The sequence below is a fragment of the Myripristis murdjan genome, chromosome 21 (assembly GCF_902150065.1).
Source record: "Myripristis murdjan chromosome 21, fMyrMur1.1, whole genome shotgun sequence".
Lineage (NCBI taxonomy): Eukaryota > Metazoa > Chordata > Actinopteri > Holocentriformes > Holocentridae > Myripristis > Myripristis murdjan.
The window spans coordinates 24,024,722-24,038,309 of NC_044000.1; the positions used below are offsets into that span (position 1 = coordinate 24,024,722).

General features: G+C 43.8%; 1 protein-coding gene across 1 annotated transcript in view; it reads left to right on the plus strand.

Moving 5' to 3' along the window:
• The first annotated feature begins 492 nt into the window (after positions 1-492).
• Positions 493-13,588, plus strand: part of dgkg (diacylglycerol kinase, gamma) — a 104,773-nt gene continuing 91,677 nt past the window's right edge. The window contains exons 1-2 of the mRNA XM_030080697.1: positions 493-840; positions 11,563-12,263. Of these exons, the coding sequence (XP_029936557.1) occupies positions 12,197-12,263 (67 nt within the window). The 5' untranslated portion in view covers positions 493-840; positions 11,563-12,196. The remainder of the gene's footprint in view (positions 841-11,562; positions 12,264-13,588) is intronic.

The following is a 13,588-nucleotide window of genomic DNA, read 5'->3' on the forward strand; positions in this document are numbered from 1 at the left end:
CATCAATCACTCCTTTACAAAAATAGCCACGAGCACAACAGGCCGACACACTGAAGTGACACCTTTACAGTCCTGTGACATACTGTGCAGGATGTAGGCTAGTGTCTGTGTGTGTCTGTGTGAGTGTGTGTGTGTGTGTGAGAGAGAGAGAGAGAGAGAAAGAGGGAGAGAGAGAGGGTGTAAACAGGCTGTCAGGAAAACAAAGTGAAGGCAGGTTTTTAAGCCCAGAAACGGAGAGAAGAATAACTCAGATTAGTGAGACAGAAAAGGAGAAGAGAGCGAGGGAGGAAAGTGAACACAGGGGGAAGCAGAAATACAGAGGCACTCAGTGGGAGAGAGAGAGAGAGAGAGAGAGAGAGCACTAACCATGCGCGCGTGAGAATCAGAGACCGACCGAGAGAGGGAGGGAGGGAGGGAGGGAGAGACACTGAGTGACAGAACGAGAGAGAGAGAGAGAGAGAGAGAGAGCGAGGGAGAGGGAGAAGAGGAGGGAGGGTGGCAGAGGGGGAAAAAAAGGCTCAATTAATTCAGGCTGGATGGGAGGGATGTTGTTGCTGTCCCTGCCGAGGCTCCAGTACCTCTGCCGTGCTGCGTGTAGCTGAGTGTTTGTGTGAGAGAGGAGGACGAGGCTGCCGGCTGCTGCTGCTGCTGCTGCTGCTGCTCGCTGGGAGCCAGACACCAGAAAACCAGACACCCGAGCAGCCGAGCCCACAACCAGCCACTGCTCCAAGTCCAAGCCTCCTCAGCTCCTCAGACTGGGAACGGACCGTCAAGTCTTCACTGAGGGACCAAACAGGAGTGTTACTGTACGTGGACCAGTGGTGGCAGCAATGGCCAGAGGTAGGGAAGACAGTTTCTGTGATTATGTCTCACTTTCATTTCTCCCCTTCCCCTCATCTGTCTCACTCTCTCTCTCTCTCTCCCATGCTGATGATCATTGTTCATTGATCAGTGCCATCTGATCTGCTCCCCACCTCCCTGTTCCCTTCAGTTTCTTCGTGTGCATTTCATTTGCTTAAACCCGTGTTTTTACAATATTATCCCCCTTGCTTATATATCTCTCAGTCTCTTCCTTTCCTTTTTGTGTCCCAATTTGTTCCCAGCATGTGCTCATTACAGAATACAGCATGTGTGCCATAACAAGTCTGCATCACTTCAACTTTTTTTTTTTTTTTTTTATTTACTGTAGCTGGAACAGCTAAGCCGATAAAGCTTTGTGGTGAGGTAATGTGGAAACGGCATTGTAACTTGCTCTCCTCTTGTAGTTGAGGAGGTTGGAACTACAGCGCTACTGATAGTGGATGTGATGGATGTAGGGGAGGCGATGGGTAAAACAAATGTCAGACGCATTCTCCAGGAACCAGCCGGAGACCAACACATCGATTCAGTGCAATACAATCATGACAAGACACAGAGTTTAGCTGGTATCAAGTGGTTGTGTCCAGTATCATCTTTCAGTGCCAGGATACTCCTCTGGGGAAAATTAATCACAAGTCTTCATTTGCACGACTAATTCAATGATCACTGGGTAAAAAAAAAAAAAAAAAAAAAATCCCTACGTGGGTCTTTCATATAGTGACCTTTCTCAGGGAGTAGCAAGCCAAAGGGCATGACGAGAGAATCCTGTTGCAAATACCATGTCCATTTGGCATGCATATATTTTCAGCCAGGAAACATTAAATACAACTACATATGTTAAAAAAAAACAAAACAAAAAAAAAGGAGACACTTGAGATATTTTTCTTGACCTAAAAATACGGATGTAGAGGTCAGAGCATTTTTTCACCCTCTGTTGTGCTTAGTCCTCAGAGGCAGAGGCGAGACATAGAAAGACTGAGATATTTGATCATCCTGAAATGTAATCCTAATACTGCCGTGCTGAATTAAAGTAAAATTTCGAATAAAACGGCATTTGTTTTTGAGCATATCTTCCACATCTTAATATCACCCCCCTTTTGAATCTCAGGCAAGAATCTCCTTATGAGCGATGCTCTTGCATGCGGCGGCCGACTTCTTGTGATTAATTTCCAATCGGCACGCTTAATTACATCTCATCAAGCAATCACCGAATGCATGGTTATTTGCTCCTAGACAGCACCCACTTGATTCACAGGCTCGATGATGAACATTTAGAGATTGTCCGCGGAGAGAGAATGAGCAGACCTGAGAGAATCAGGAGAGGAAGGGAATCAACAGAGGGAGAGGGAGAGAGAGAGAGAGAGAGAGAGCTGATTGAGGAGAAAGAAAGAGAAACTAATGATGAGAGAGGGAGAATCAGACGAGGGAGGAGGATATAGAAAAAGGGGAGAGAAGGGCTGGAGTGACAGAAAGACGGAGAGAGCGACTGAAGACAATGACTGGAGAGAGGAAAGAGAAGATGAGATGAGGCTTGTTCAGCGGCACTTGGATATGCTGCTCACGTTGTGGGACCTGAAAGAGGCCAGTGGGGGGATTTAGTGTGTGTGTGTGTGTGTGTGTGTGTGTGTGTGTGCATGTGGATGTGAGTGTGTACATAGGTTTTTCTGTGTGCAAAAGAGAGTGTGCATGTGCATACCTCGCTGTGTGTGTCTGCAAAAGAGTGTCTTATCTGTTTGAATACTAAATTAGTGCCACTTGAAGTCCTGTTAGTACCCACTATGAGGGGCTGGTTGGTGGTTCAGATGTGTTCGGAGTCACGAGGGCCGGTGGAGAGCACAGAATGAAGATGGCCGCAAAAAACATCCTGACAATGATCAATTTGTCAATGCTCGGCCATGGCAGACAGTCATCAGACAGCAATTCATCACATGGATTAAGAGGTGAACAATCATCCGTCTGAATATGGATCTACGTGCTTAGGAGGAGCGCACACACGGATTCACGCAAATTGATTTCTTCCATTATTCGAGTGAAGCCCATACAGTAGGATGTGGTCAGGCCTAAACTGCCTAATCTAATACACTAGATATGGAGTGATGGTCCTGTTTGTTTCAGCTGGTTGCACATGATCATTGCATTATTGACATTTGAAAGATGAGCTTCAACTTAACTTTATAATAATGATCCACCTTCACCGGAAAGTTAAGTCTGTATATGACATTATATATGTCAGGGAACTATTTTCAAAGTACAACAGCAATGTAGTGATGTATTCTACTGCGACCTTCTGCGATCCTTTCTTCGGTTATGCAAGTCTGGAGTAGAGATGCTATGCTGAATTACATTTTTTTGGTCCCCGGGGATGTCCAGAGAGAGCTGAAGATCTCGAAGGGGGGAATACTATTGAATGAGAGGTATTGATTCAGCTCCAGAAATGACTGAAGAGTTTGTCCCCCTCTGAAATCTGTGATGCCGCACCGATGTATCGCTCTACAGAGAATGAGTGGGGAAAGATGAAAAAGGTGAATGTGAAAGTACCCGGGGAAGTTCCCTGAAGAGAGGGATGCATCTTTTTTTTTTTTTTTTTTTTTAATAACTATGAAGCTCATTTGGACATTAAAGCTCAAGCCGTCCTACACAGTCAGGCTCCTATTGATCATCAGTGGAGCTGCTCTGTGCCATCTATGAGGAAAGTCTTGGATGGAGCTGCTCACGTTCACAAATTTAACTGACAAATGCCAATGGAAGAACATTTTTTTTTTTTTTTTTTTTTTTTTTAAATTGCATGCCATTCCCCTTTAAGTTCAGTGCAATCAAGTATTGTGTATAGCTTGGCCTTTCCGTTCCCCTCTGCGTTTTAAACTCAATCCCCCTGTTGCCATGACACCCAGGGCCTCCATAAATACTACTGGTATTTGTGAGGCTCCATCCCCAGGAGGGTAGAGAACACAAAGCTAGGGCCCTATCTGAGCGCTAGCCTTTAGCTAAGCCCAGTTCAATCCAAAATGCTTTCGGATACCTTGGTTGTCAGCTACAATGCCGCGTCTAAGGTCAGCATCTATTCAGTGTACCGTAGGTGTTGGATACGGTGGATTGCAGCACTTCGAGGCTTAGTGTATGCATTTTGAAACGCAGTCCCTTATCTGTAGCCACTGTATGGAATGAGCAAACTGATTCCTTTTTTATTCTTGTAGCCTGCACGTAATCTAACGACTGTCAGCAAATAGCAGCAGCGCATAACTTTTTGTATATGACTAATGAAGCTGAATAAATTCTGATGTTCGTCAGCGTGTGCAGCCCTCCCTTCCAAACTGTGAAATGAGAGGTGAAAATTGAGATGATTCATTCTCTCAAGATGGAAAGAGTTATCACTGAGAAGATCAAATTTAACAAAAAAAAAAAAAAAAAAAAAAAAAAAGACTTAGTGGAAAGATTGAGCTGTGATAAGGCAGCGGGTGAGAGGTGAAGATACTCTGTTTGGGACAAGAGGCAGGAATAGTGTGTGCATGAATGTGTGTGTGTGGGTGTGTGTCTGTCACTGCTCCTGCATCCTATCTGAAGTCTTGACAAGGGATCATGGCAGCAGTCCTTTTATGGGCAAAGATAAAGCTTTCTCAGTGTAAGGTCCCTAAGGTTGACCGTGCCCCAGTTCTTTCACTAAAACAACATCAGCCTCTAAATTTGTCCCGGACTACATCTTTGGCCTGTGCACCTTTCGCCCTGCCCTTTGCTGCTTTCTACTAGCGAGCCTATAGAGAAAAAAATAAATACAATTAAAAAAAAAAAAAAAAAAAAAAAAAAAAAAAACACTATACTGTCTGTCACATCACAGTGGAACATAATGCAGTGAATAAAGATGAAACACTCTCTGAAATGGGCACTTTGGGAATGAAATGATTCTCTCAGAAGGAAAACTCTTGCGATTTTTTTTCCCCCTTTGCAACTCTTTGGTTGAGGAAGCCAGTTGTGAGAATAGAAATCTTGCTGCTTTTTTTTTGCCTAAGCACTAAAAACACGATTTTTATGGCGATATGTTTATTGTCTAATTAATACAACCCATTAAAAAATGGGTGAACTGTATGTATTAGGCACATGTCAATTATATCAGTTCTCTTAATGGCCTTTCTGTCTTTATTGTTCCAGTACTGTGAGCATAGCCTAAGCCTTCAAGACCATTACAGAGAGATTAATGAGCAGTTACAGGAGCTAATTGGTCTGAACAAAGCAGAGCAGGCCTGCTATAGGGTTCAGGTGATTGAAATGATTCAAGTGTTACATCGGCCAACACCAAAGAATTGATCCTCCTTTGGTCTCAAGGGGAAGAGAATTAAAACCTCGTCGCCAAGCAGCCCACACACACACACACACACACACACACACACACTCTCGAGCAGCTCGAGTGCATCATTTTATAGGAAGCTATGATGATGGCACATAGGTGTGAGCTTAACACGTACAAAAAATTTCAGAAACACATGCCCTCAAACACGCACACACACACACAAAGATCACAGGAGAATGCAAACCCAACCAAGAGCGGCTGACCTCCAAATGAGACAAGAAAACAAAAGAAAAGTTACTGCAGGTGTGCAAAGCATTCAAAGTCAGGAAGTGTGGGGGAAACTTTGTACTGCATGTGCATGTTGTTTAGGAATGCACATATTGTTCAAAAATAGGAATTCGGCACATGTGATTACACCGTTTTTTTTAGGAATATTACCCTGCAAGCAAGCAGCATGTGTCTCAGGTTATTTCTCTCACTTTTAGATAGTTGACAAGCAGAGCCCAGCAAAGGTGACGAAACAATTAAAAAAGGAAGAGCGTAAATAGACATATTTATTTCCAAGAAGATTAGTCTCTCATCGCATTGTGTGCGGGGTCTTTGTGTTGTACTAAGTGGATGGTAATTGCAGTTGTTGCGGGGCCTGGAGTGTGTGATTTGTATGTGTATTGTTTTGAACACTCAGGCTTGCTAATCGCCATGGGACAATTAGGGTAATGGAAACCTTTGTCCGATCTGGGAGAGTATTGGGATTGTTGACCCTGGCACTGTACACTTCACTGGATTTGAATTGACTCAAAGCGAAGCAATGAGCGCGGGACACAATGAAAACCTTGAACTTGTGACCTTTCACCTCCTCTTTGTCTCTCACTGGGCCGCACAGAAAGGCTCTGCATCGTCAGCATTTTCTGCCACGAGTGTGTATGTGGTTTGTGCGCTTTCCCATGATGCGCATTTTCATGTGCATGAGCAAAACCCGTCTGATCCAATACTGACATTTAATTTTCAGCGCAGCTTCCCCCCGAACTTACAAATTTGAGGTATATTCACAAGGATTCTGCTTGCACATGAAATATATTTTTTTTTCCAACTCTGAACACATAAAATGAATTCATTTTTCATTCACAGCCTCGAAATGCTTGTATGTCTCCTATTCATCTCGCAGTGCTCGCACCAAAAGCCCCGTCAATCGAGCATGGGCATGAAATGATGTCTTACATAAACCAAAACATAGCTCAAGCTGTGCGGCATCAACGCAGAGGTTCAATAGGAGGCAGTGCCTGATGCAGGTGCGGATCGGGGCTCAAATTCAGGTTCAGAGCATGGGTTAGTAAGCTACCCTACTAACCGACCTAGTTAGCGGGATGTCTATATTTAGCAAGTGCTTGGATCATGCAGATAATCTTTGTGGTGTAAATGGCTGACGTTTGACACAGAAAACCTGGCGTTGGTGCCCATTTAATAATGCAGCTGCACAGTCATGCGGCGTCCAGCGGCACACATGTATCTATGTCAAGAGTAAATATGCTTAAACAGACAGCGGGCTGTGCGTTGAGAGCGACACTGCTGTTATCAGAGCCTCGACACACTCTTCCTGTAGAGAGGGGTCCTGCCTAGCCCACAGCATCCTGCTCCACACTCAACGGGGAATGTTAGTTTGAGACATCCTGTGCGGTGTTTTGCTTCCAATTTCATACTTAAGTGTACTGACATGTACTTCAGGGTAAATGCTGCTCATTTTGCCGGCTGGGTTCTCTCTGCATTAACCCTCCATTACTGTGCTCCCTCCTCTGTATCTCTCTCTCTCTCTCTCTCTCTTTGTGAGCATAATGATGTCGGTGCTCCTGTTTCTGTTTACCTTCCCTCCTCCTCAGTGTTATCACTGTAGTGATCATCAGTGTCCTAATTTGGCAGTGCTGCTCTCTCCAAAGCAGACGCATCCATGGTTTATGCCTTGGAATATCTCTCGGTTGTGAACGTGCAGACACAACAACAACTACTATTACTACAACAGAGCACAGAGGGACGACATCCATTATCAGGTTCCACAGGTAAACTCGGAGCTGGGTGAGACAGCATTTTGTTATAGCGCTCCGTCATCTCTAATGAGCTGCCCAACGACCCGAAGCGCGAGCGGCTTAGCCCAATTTTGGGTTTCAGAGAGATCTGTCTCATTATGTTAGCTCATGATAATAACTGTATATTTTTGTTATATACTTTAGTCATATTTTATTATTTTTTTGTAACATGTGCTTTGCCTTTCTTGGCCACAGTTCACTTGAAAGACGTTTACTCTCAGTGTGAGTACCCTGGTTAAATTAAGGATAAAATAATAATAATATTGTGAATCTGAATGTAAATGGTGCGTCTTCAGATATGCTTTAGATTTTAGGCACGTCTGTCATTTGTCCACATAAGGCCCCTCTAATTCTGTCTCCAACCGTGAGGCTTTAATTCATCATGCGCATGTCCAAACTGGGTTTCGCCCCTCTCTGTCAGACATGTAGCTGCTTGAAATCATACAAATCGTGTCTTCTGATCTCTGGTGCGCCGTGCTCCCTGTATGCAGAGTGAAACAGAAGGGATGCTGTAATGAACATAATGTACTGTAGAGGTGTTAATATCCTCTCTCTTTCTCTCTTAACACCGAGATGCTCGGTGACTCACCAAAGCCCATTAAAAACTCAGCTCCGAGACAGGAGAATCGAAAGAAGCTGATACAATTGACTCTCGCTTTAGGCGGGCCCATTTTCGCTCGCTGATTATTGAAAAACACCTAAAAAACCCAGAGACGCTTCTTAGAAATGAGACAGTAGATGTTGATGCTCAGTGGCACCATGCTTTTTTTTTTTTTTTTTCTCCTGACGCCACCACTTGGCTCCACTGATGAATATCCATGGAAGACACAAGTTTATCAGCAGGGCAGGCAATAAATCTGCTGCGTTGATGATCTATGATCTGCCCTCTCGTGTGGTTTGTGGCGGGGACGAGCACATACAGAGACAGACGCACATATCAGCAATTACACGTACATTTTGTAGCCAACAGTACATCTGTTCATCGTACACAAGGACCCTGGTGATCTCTCGCTCTCTCTCTCCCCCCCTTTCTCTCTCAGTCTCTCTCTCTCTCTCTCTCTCTCTCGGTGCATCTCTTTGCCATGCACTCTAGTGACGTCACTGTTGCTAGGCAACCTCATGAGCAAAACAGAATCCCTCTCTGTACAGAGGGGAGGCCCCATACTGTTGATTGGCACGTGCTCTGTCCCTCTCTCTCTATCTTTCTCTCCACCATCTCTCTTACACACACAGGAACACACATACAACATATGCATACTTCCTTTACATCAATCACATGCACACACCCCCCCACCTCCAACACATATACACACAAACACACACACACACACTCCCGGCTCTTCTTGACAACCAGCTCATGGCCTTTTCCTCCTCATATCCAATCTGTAAGCACGCGTGGCCCATTAGTACATGCCAGCCTGTCTCTCTCGTGTTGTCTAGGAAGGAGAGCAGCTGAGGGGTGTTAATGGGTAAAATAGGAACAGCGCTTCACATTTAAAAGCCGGATGACGGTGTAAAAGGAGAGAAGGGACTGTTCTCTCCAGCCCCTCTCGCGCCGACTGACTGATGTTTCGTGACACCGCCATCCCAGTTGCGTGTCCCTATGCAAACTGCGCTCTGCAGTCCGGCCACAGTCAAATCGAGTGGATCTATTCTTACACGAGTTCTCAGAGAGTCAGTCTGCCAGAGTTTGGACTCTACTGTTGAAGTAGCTCAGGTCTCGTCTACACCATTGCATTTATTTGTAGAGCTAGGTTATGGATTTTATTGGCTAAGCGTCCACACTGGACTTACTGGTCTATTTTCTGCACTCCGCTTTCACAGAGAAAAACTGAGCCGCTCCTGAGGGAAAAATATTCATATCTCGATATTTTATGGGAGAGTTACAGAAATAATGGCAACGAGTTTCTCACAGAACTGCACGAAAACGAAATCTAGGACTGTGGTAAAACGATCTTGGCATGCTCAGATGCTTCCCGGCCTCATCCAGGTACATTTTAGTCCAAACTAAACAAACTAGACACGGCAAGAAAAAGCAAAAATCACACGAGACTGGCAGGGCTGCTGTTTGGGAACCAAAATGGTAAAGAAACAAGGTCTGGCACGCATGCACATACACAGATAAAGTAGTTCTACCTGCCAGTCTTCCACTTTTCTAAGAATCAGACATGGCGATAAAGAGGATGCACAGAGATCCGACCATCTGTTAAATGGTAGGAAGTGGTATCAAGAGTAGATCCTTTTCTGTCTGCTTTTGTGCGCTATATGAACGGATTAAATATCTGTGGGTGACAACACCACTGAGGAGCCCAATCTGTGGCTCCAGAGCAGCCGGCCAGCAAACAACACTCCCCCATTTCTCCTCCTCCAGCCCAACATGCTGCTCTCTCTTCCTCTAATCACAAGACTCACACAGGTATTGCTCAGGATCGACTGGGTCCTTGTGAAGTATCTCTCTGGCACTTCGATCCTATTTAAATCAATCCTTATTTGCATTATCTCAAGGATATTAGCGGTAATAAATCTTTTTTGACATTCACTTACCCAGGGGAGACTCCCAGAGCACATATGGGCTTTTCCTGCAACACACTGTGCATGCGTTCATGTATTTACATTTATTAATTCAATCAGAAATAATAACATTTTCACAAAATGCACACTGTAATGCTGATAATAGTCATCTATATTTGCCTGTAAAAACTAACGACTCTACCGGTATAATGGTTCTCCATAATTGCCTCACAAATATTAAGCGCTAGATATCGGCAGCTCTGTTAAATTGATTAAAACAGTTTGGTGCTCTGTCTGCCAATGTAAAGCCTGTAGCAAGAAACTCAGGTGTCACTGTTCATGCTAATTTTAGCTCTGAGAAGCAAGTTAGCTGAGTTTTCAAAGGAGGCTTCCTTCAGCTGGGGAATATTTCCAAATTTGAGAAGTGATGTGGAGAAAGTCATCCACGGCTGACCACTGGCACTCTGTATGCCTGCCTCAAAAGTCCCTTTCTCATCTCCCACCTGAATAAAATGCACCAGTAAGGATTTTAACAAGAAGAAAAACACAACATCGCATAACCAGTTTGGTAAATTTGTACCAAACTACAGTACGTCACAAACCTTTTCACTCAGGACACAGTGAATACCACTTTTTCAATGCTGGTACTAAAACCAGTCATTTAATTTCACCATTAGTTTGGGCTCACCGGATGAAATAAATGATATTTGTGTACCTAAAAAATGTTTTGTTTTTATTTCTGACATGTCACTTGGTATCATATATTCATGCTGAGTAGTCTCCAGCGTTGATGCTGTATTTTAGTCTGGTGTTGGCATCTACCTCTTAATCTCATGCGAACCAGACTGCAGCTTGACATCTACTGGCTCTTTCAAAATGTATTTTTAAACCACCAATCCTGTGTTTACAACCTACTGTCCTGTTAGTATGATTCTATTTTTTTTTTTTTCCGGTGACATTTCCAGTGTTCTGCTTTTGATGTCATTGTCTCTGATCTGTGTAGTTTTTGTCTATTAGTTGTTTTTCTGCCTAAGGAAATAACTCAACCTTCACTGCAATGCTATATATACATACAAATTCAATTTACTGATTAGTATGAATTGTAGTTTGTGACCACTAGTGGCACTATAGTGCAATATAACATGTTCTTCTAGCATGCCATGATCATAGTGACGGCATATTACACCTGCTGATGGAAGCAATGCAACTTTCAAAATGTCCCACTGTGAGGCTTTGCCAGTGTCTTTAAAGGTGAAAACGCATGCATATTTATCAGGCCTCAAAGACAGATACTGTGTGTTGGTAGGTGTGCCTTTAATGCTCGTTTTCAAGTTGTGGGAAAATCATGCATAAGAGTCCATGAAAGCAGCAGCCCAACTCTGTTTTTCCTGCTCTGTTCGGATGCTGAATGACTCTTCACCTCCCCCATCCACTCCGGGCCAATATCTCGTTTTGTTTATCTCCATCCATTTCGCTTTTACCTTCTATCGCTCTCTCATCTCCCTCCTTTGTAGCCCGGCCAGCTGATTAACTGCTTTTAGGTTTATATTTTCCCGTTGTTCCTCGCTGCCTCTCCCCCAGTCTATTTCCATTATCCCTCATCGTCCGTGATAATCTTCCCTCCCTCTCTGTCTCAGTGAGGATTTTGAGTTGTTGTTACTTTATCTGTTATGATCAGCTGTGTAAAGAGATTCATATATTTCATATGGCTCAATCAGTCACGACTGAATGTTGTTTGACCATACTAATCTTTCCTCTGGTCATTTTCTCCCCCCACTCCTCTCTTTTCTCTTTTACCTTCTCCACTTTCTCCCTCTCTCCATCTCTGTTTAGGGCAGAGAAGATCTTTGTTGCTGAGGACTCGCTGAGAGACTTCGTGCCGTCTTCTAAGCCATGAGGGATACTTTGGTACTGTGACAGACAGTTGCCTTGTGGACGTACAACTGCCTGACATTATCCTCGCGGGGAGCTGAACCACATGGAGTAAACCACATTTAGCTTTGGTCTAATGAGTAACTGCCCCCACATCTACCAGTAGAATAAAGTCATTTTTGTGACCCAGCCCACAAGTTTTAGCACACAACTTCACACAAAAGAGGAGCAGCAAAACATTTCCAAGTACGTTCGCTTCTTCACTCAAGGGTATATTCAGGAAGAGAGCGCGCCGCCCCCCCATCCATCCCTTACTGCCTTGAAAAACACTGATCTCTATAATATCATTTTTCTAATTTTCCAATACTCTCGCTGCCTCCACCAGCACTCATGTGACCTCAGTTATTTGAGCCCTCCACCTCCTTCGCGCTCGCAAGGTGCTCGTCGTAGAGACGCAGAGATGACAGCCCACCTTCTCACCTCCATCTCATTACACGAGCTGACCCAAGGATAACCGGCATTCCCAGAGCTTGTGGACTATACACACACTCCCACGCACGCGCAGCCCTGTCCCCGGCTCCCGGCCACAGGCAGGATGGGAGACGGGAGCTGGGTGTGTTTGAGCCCGGCTGAGTTTAGCCAGCTGCAACAGTACAGCGAGTGTGAGTATCACTACTTCTGCCTCTTTGGTGTATGACTCTTTTTGTTTTGTGGCAGCATTTGTGTGGATGTGTGTGGGTCTGCAGCTGTGTCATGCAACGCACCAGCTTTGTTTGTAAAGCCGTAGCCCAGATTTACCAGTGTGTCAGCACAGCTTAAGGGAGGGGGGGGGTGATACCTGGTAGAGGGCGTACCACGTATTAACGCTGTGTCCCGATTCTAGACCAAGCACGCACACACAAAACAAATAAATAACAAATAAATAAGTAAAAAAAAAAAAAAAAAAAAAAAAAAAAAAAAAACCAGAGCTTGAAGGTGCATTTGAATTTTGAACACATTTTACATTGCAAATCCTGCAGGGGTATTAAGGATTTCACATATAAAGAAAATCCCTCAATTTAAAAAAAAAAAAAAAAATATTGATTGAATGTAATTTTCTGTTTCTGCGGCTAACAAAGTTGTCACCATTCATAAACCACAGAACTAATCATTTTCTGTGTAAAAGGAAATGTTTGCCTGCGGACTAGTCTCTCAAAGTTCATCGTCATATCGTAGTGTCATTTCATATCGTAGTGAATGAATGGAAACCAATGTCTGGATAAAACGGAAAAAAATGACAAGGAAGCTATAAAAATGTGACTGCTTGCTTTAGGAAAAGATGTATGAATTTTTATAAATATTATATATACTAAACATGTAAAATCACTGTTATGGGCCTTTAAAGGTGACCCAGAATACAAAAAAGTATTTTTTAATTTTTACCCACGCAGGCCTCGTTTTTGGTGGGGTTTCCAGTGAGCTGTAGTCCTCCCTGACTCTTTGCCCCCCAGCCCATAACGGGGCAGGAACTGCTTTATGGAGCTCAACTGGTCAAAAATTTACATTTTAAGAATTCAACAGCAAAATCAGTGACAGAGATAGTGGACATAATCCACAGCCTTTGGGGGCAAAGAGTTTCACTGGGAACTATTTCCTGCCGAAGAACACCAGCAAACGGTATCCATCCACCCCCAATGAGAATTAATTCGAGGCAGACAGACACACTGCACACATAGATGCAAACAAAGCTCCTCACCCCTGACAGCGGTGGATCATGGTGGTTATCTTTGCTTTAGGAACAAGCTGTTGCTGTTGAGTTTTTAATGTAATTTTTTGGGGGGGTGAATTTCTTTTTTTTTTTTCTTTTTACTGTTTTTTCGGTTCCTTTAAGCAGCCGAGCCCTAAAAGACGACATAAAATCAGAGGGAAAGCAAACAGTGGAGTCCCACTTACCCAAATGAATCATGACACATGTTTATTTTAAAACCCGAGTGGCTGTACATGCAAA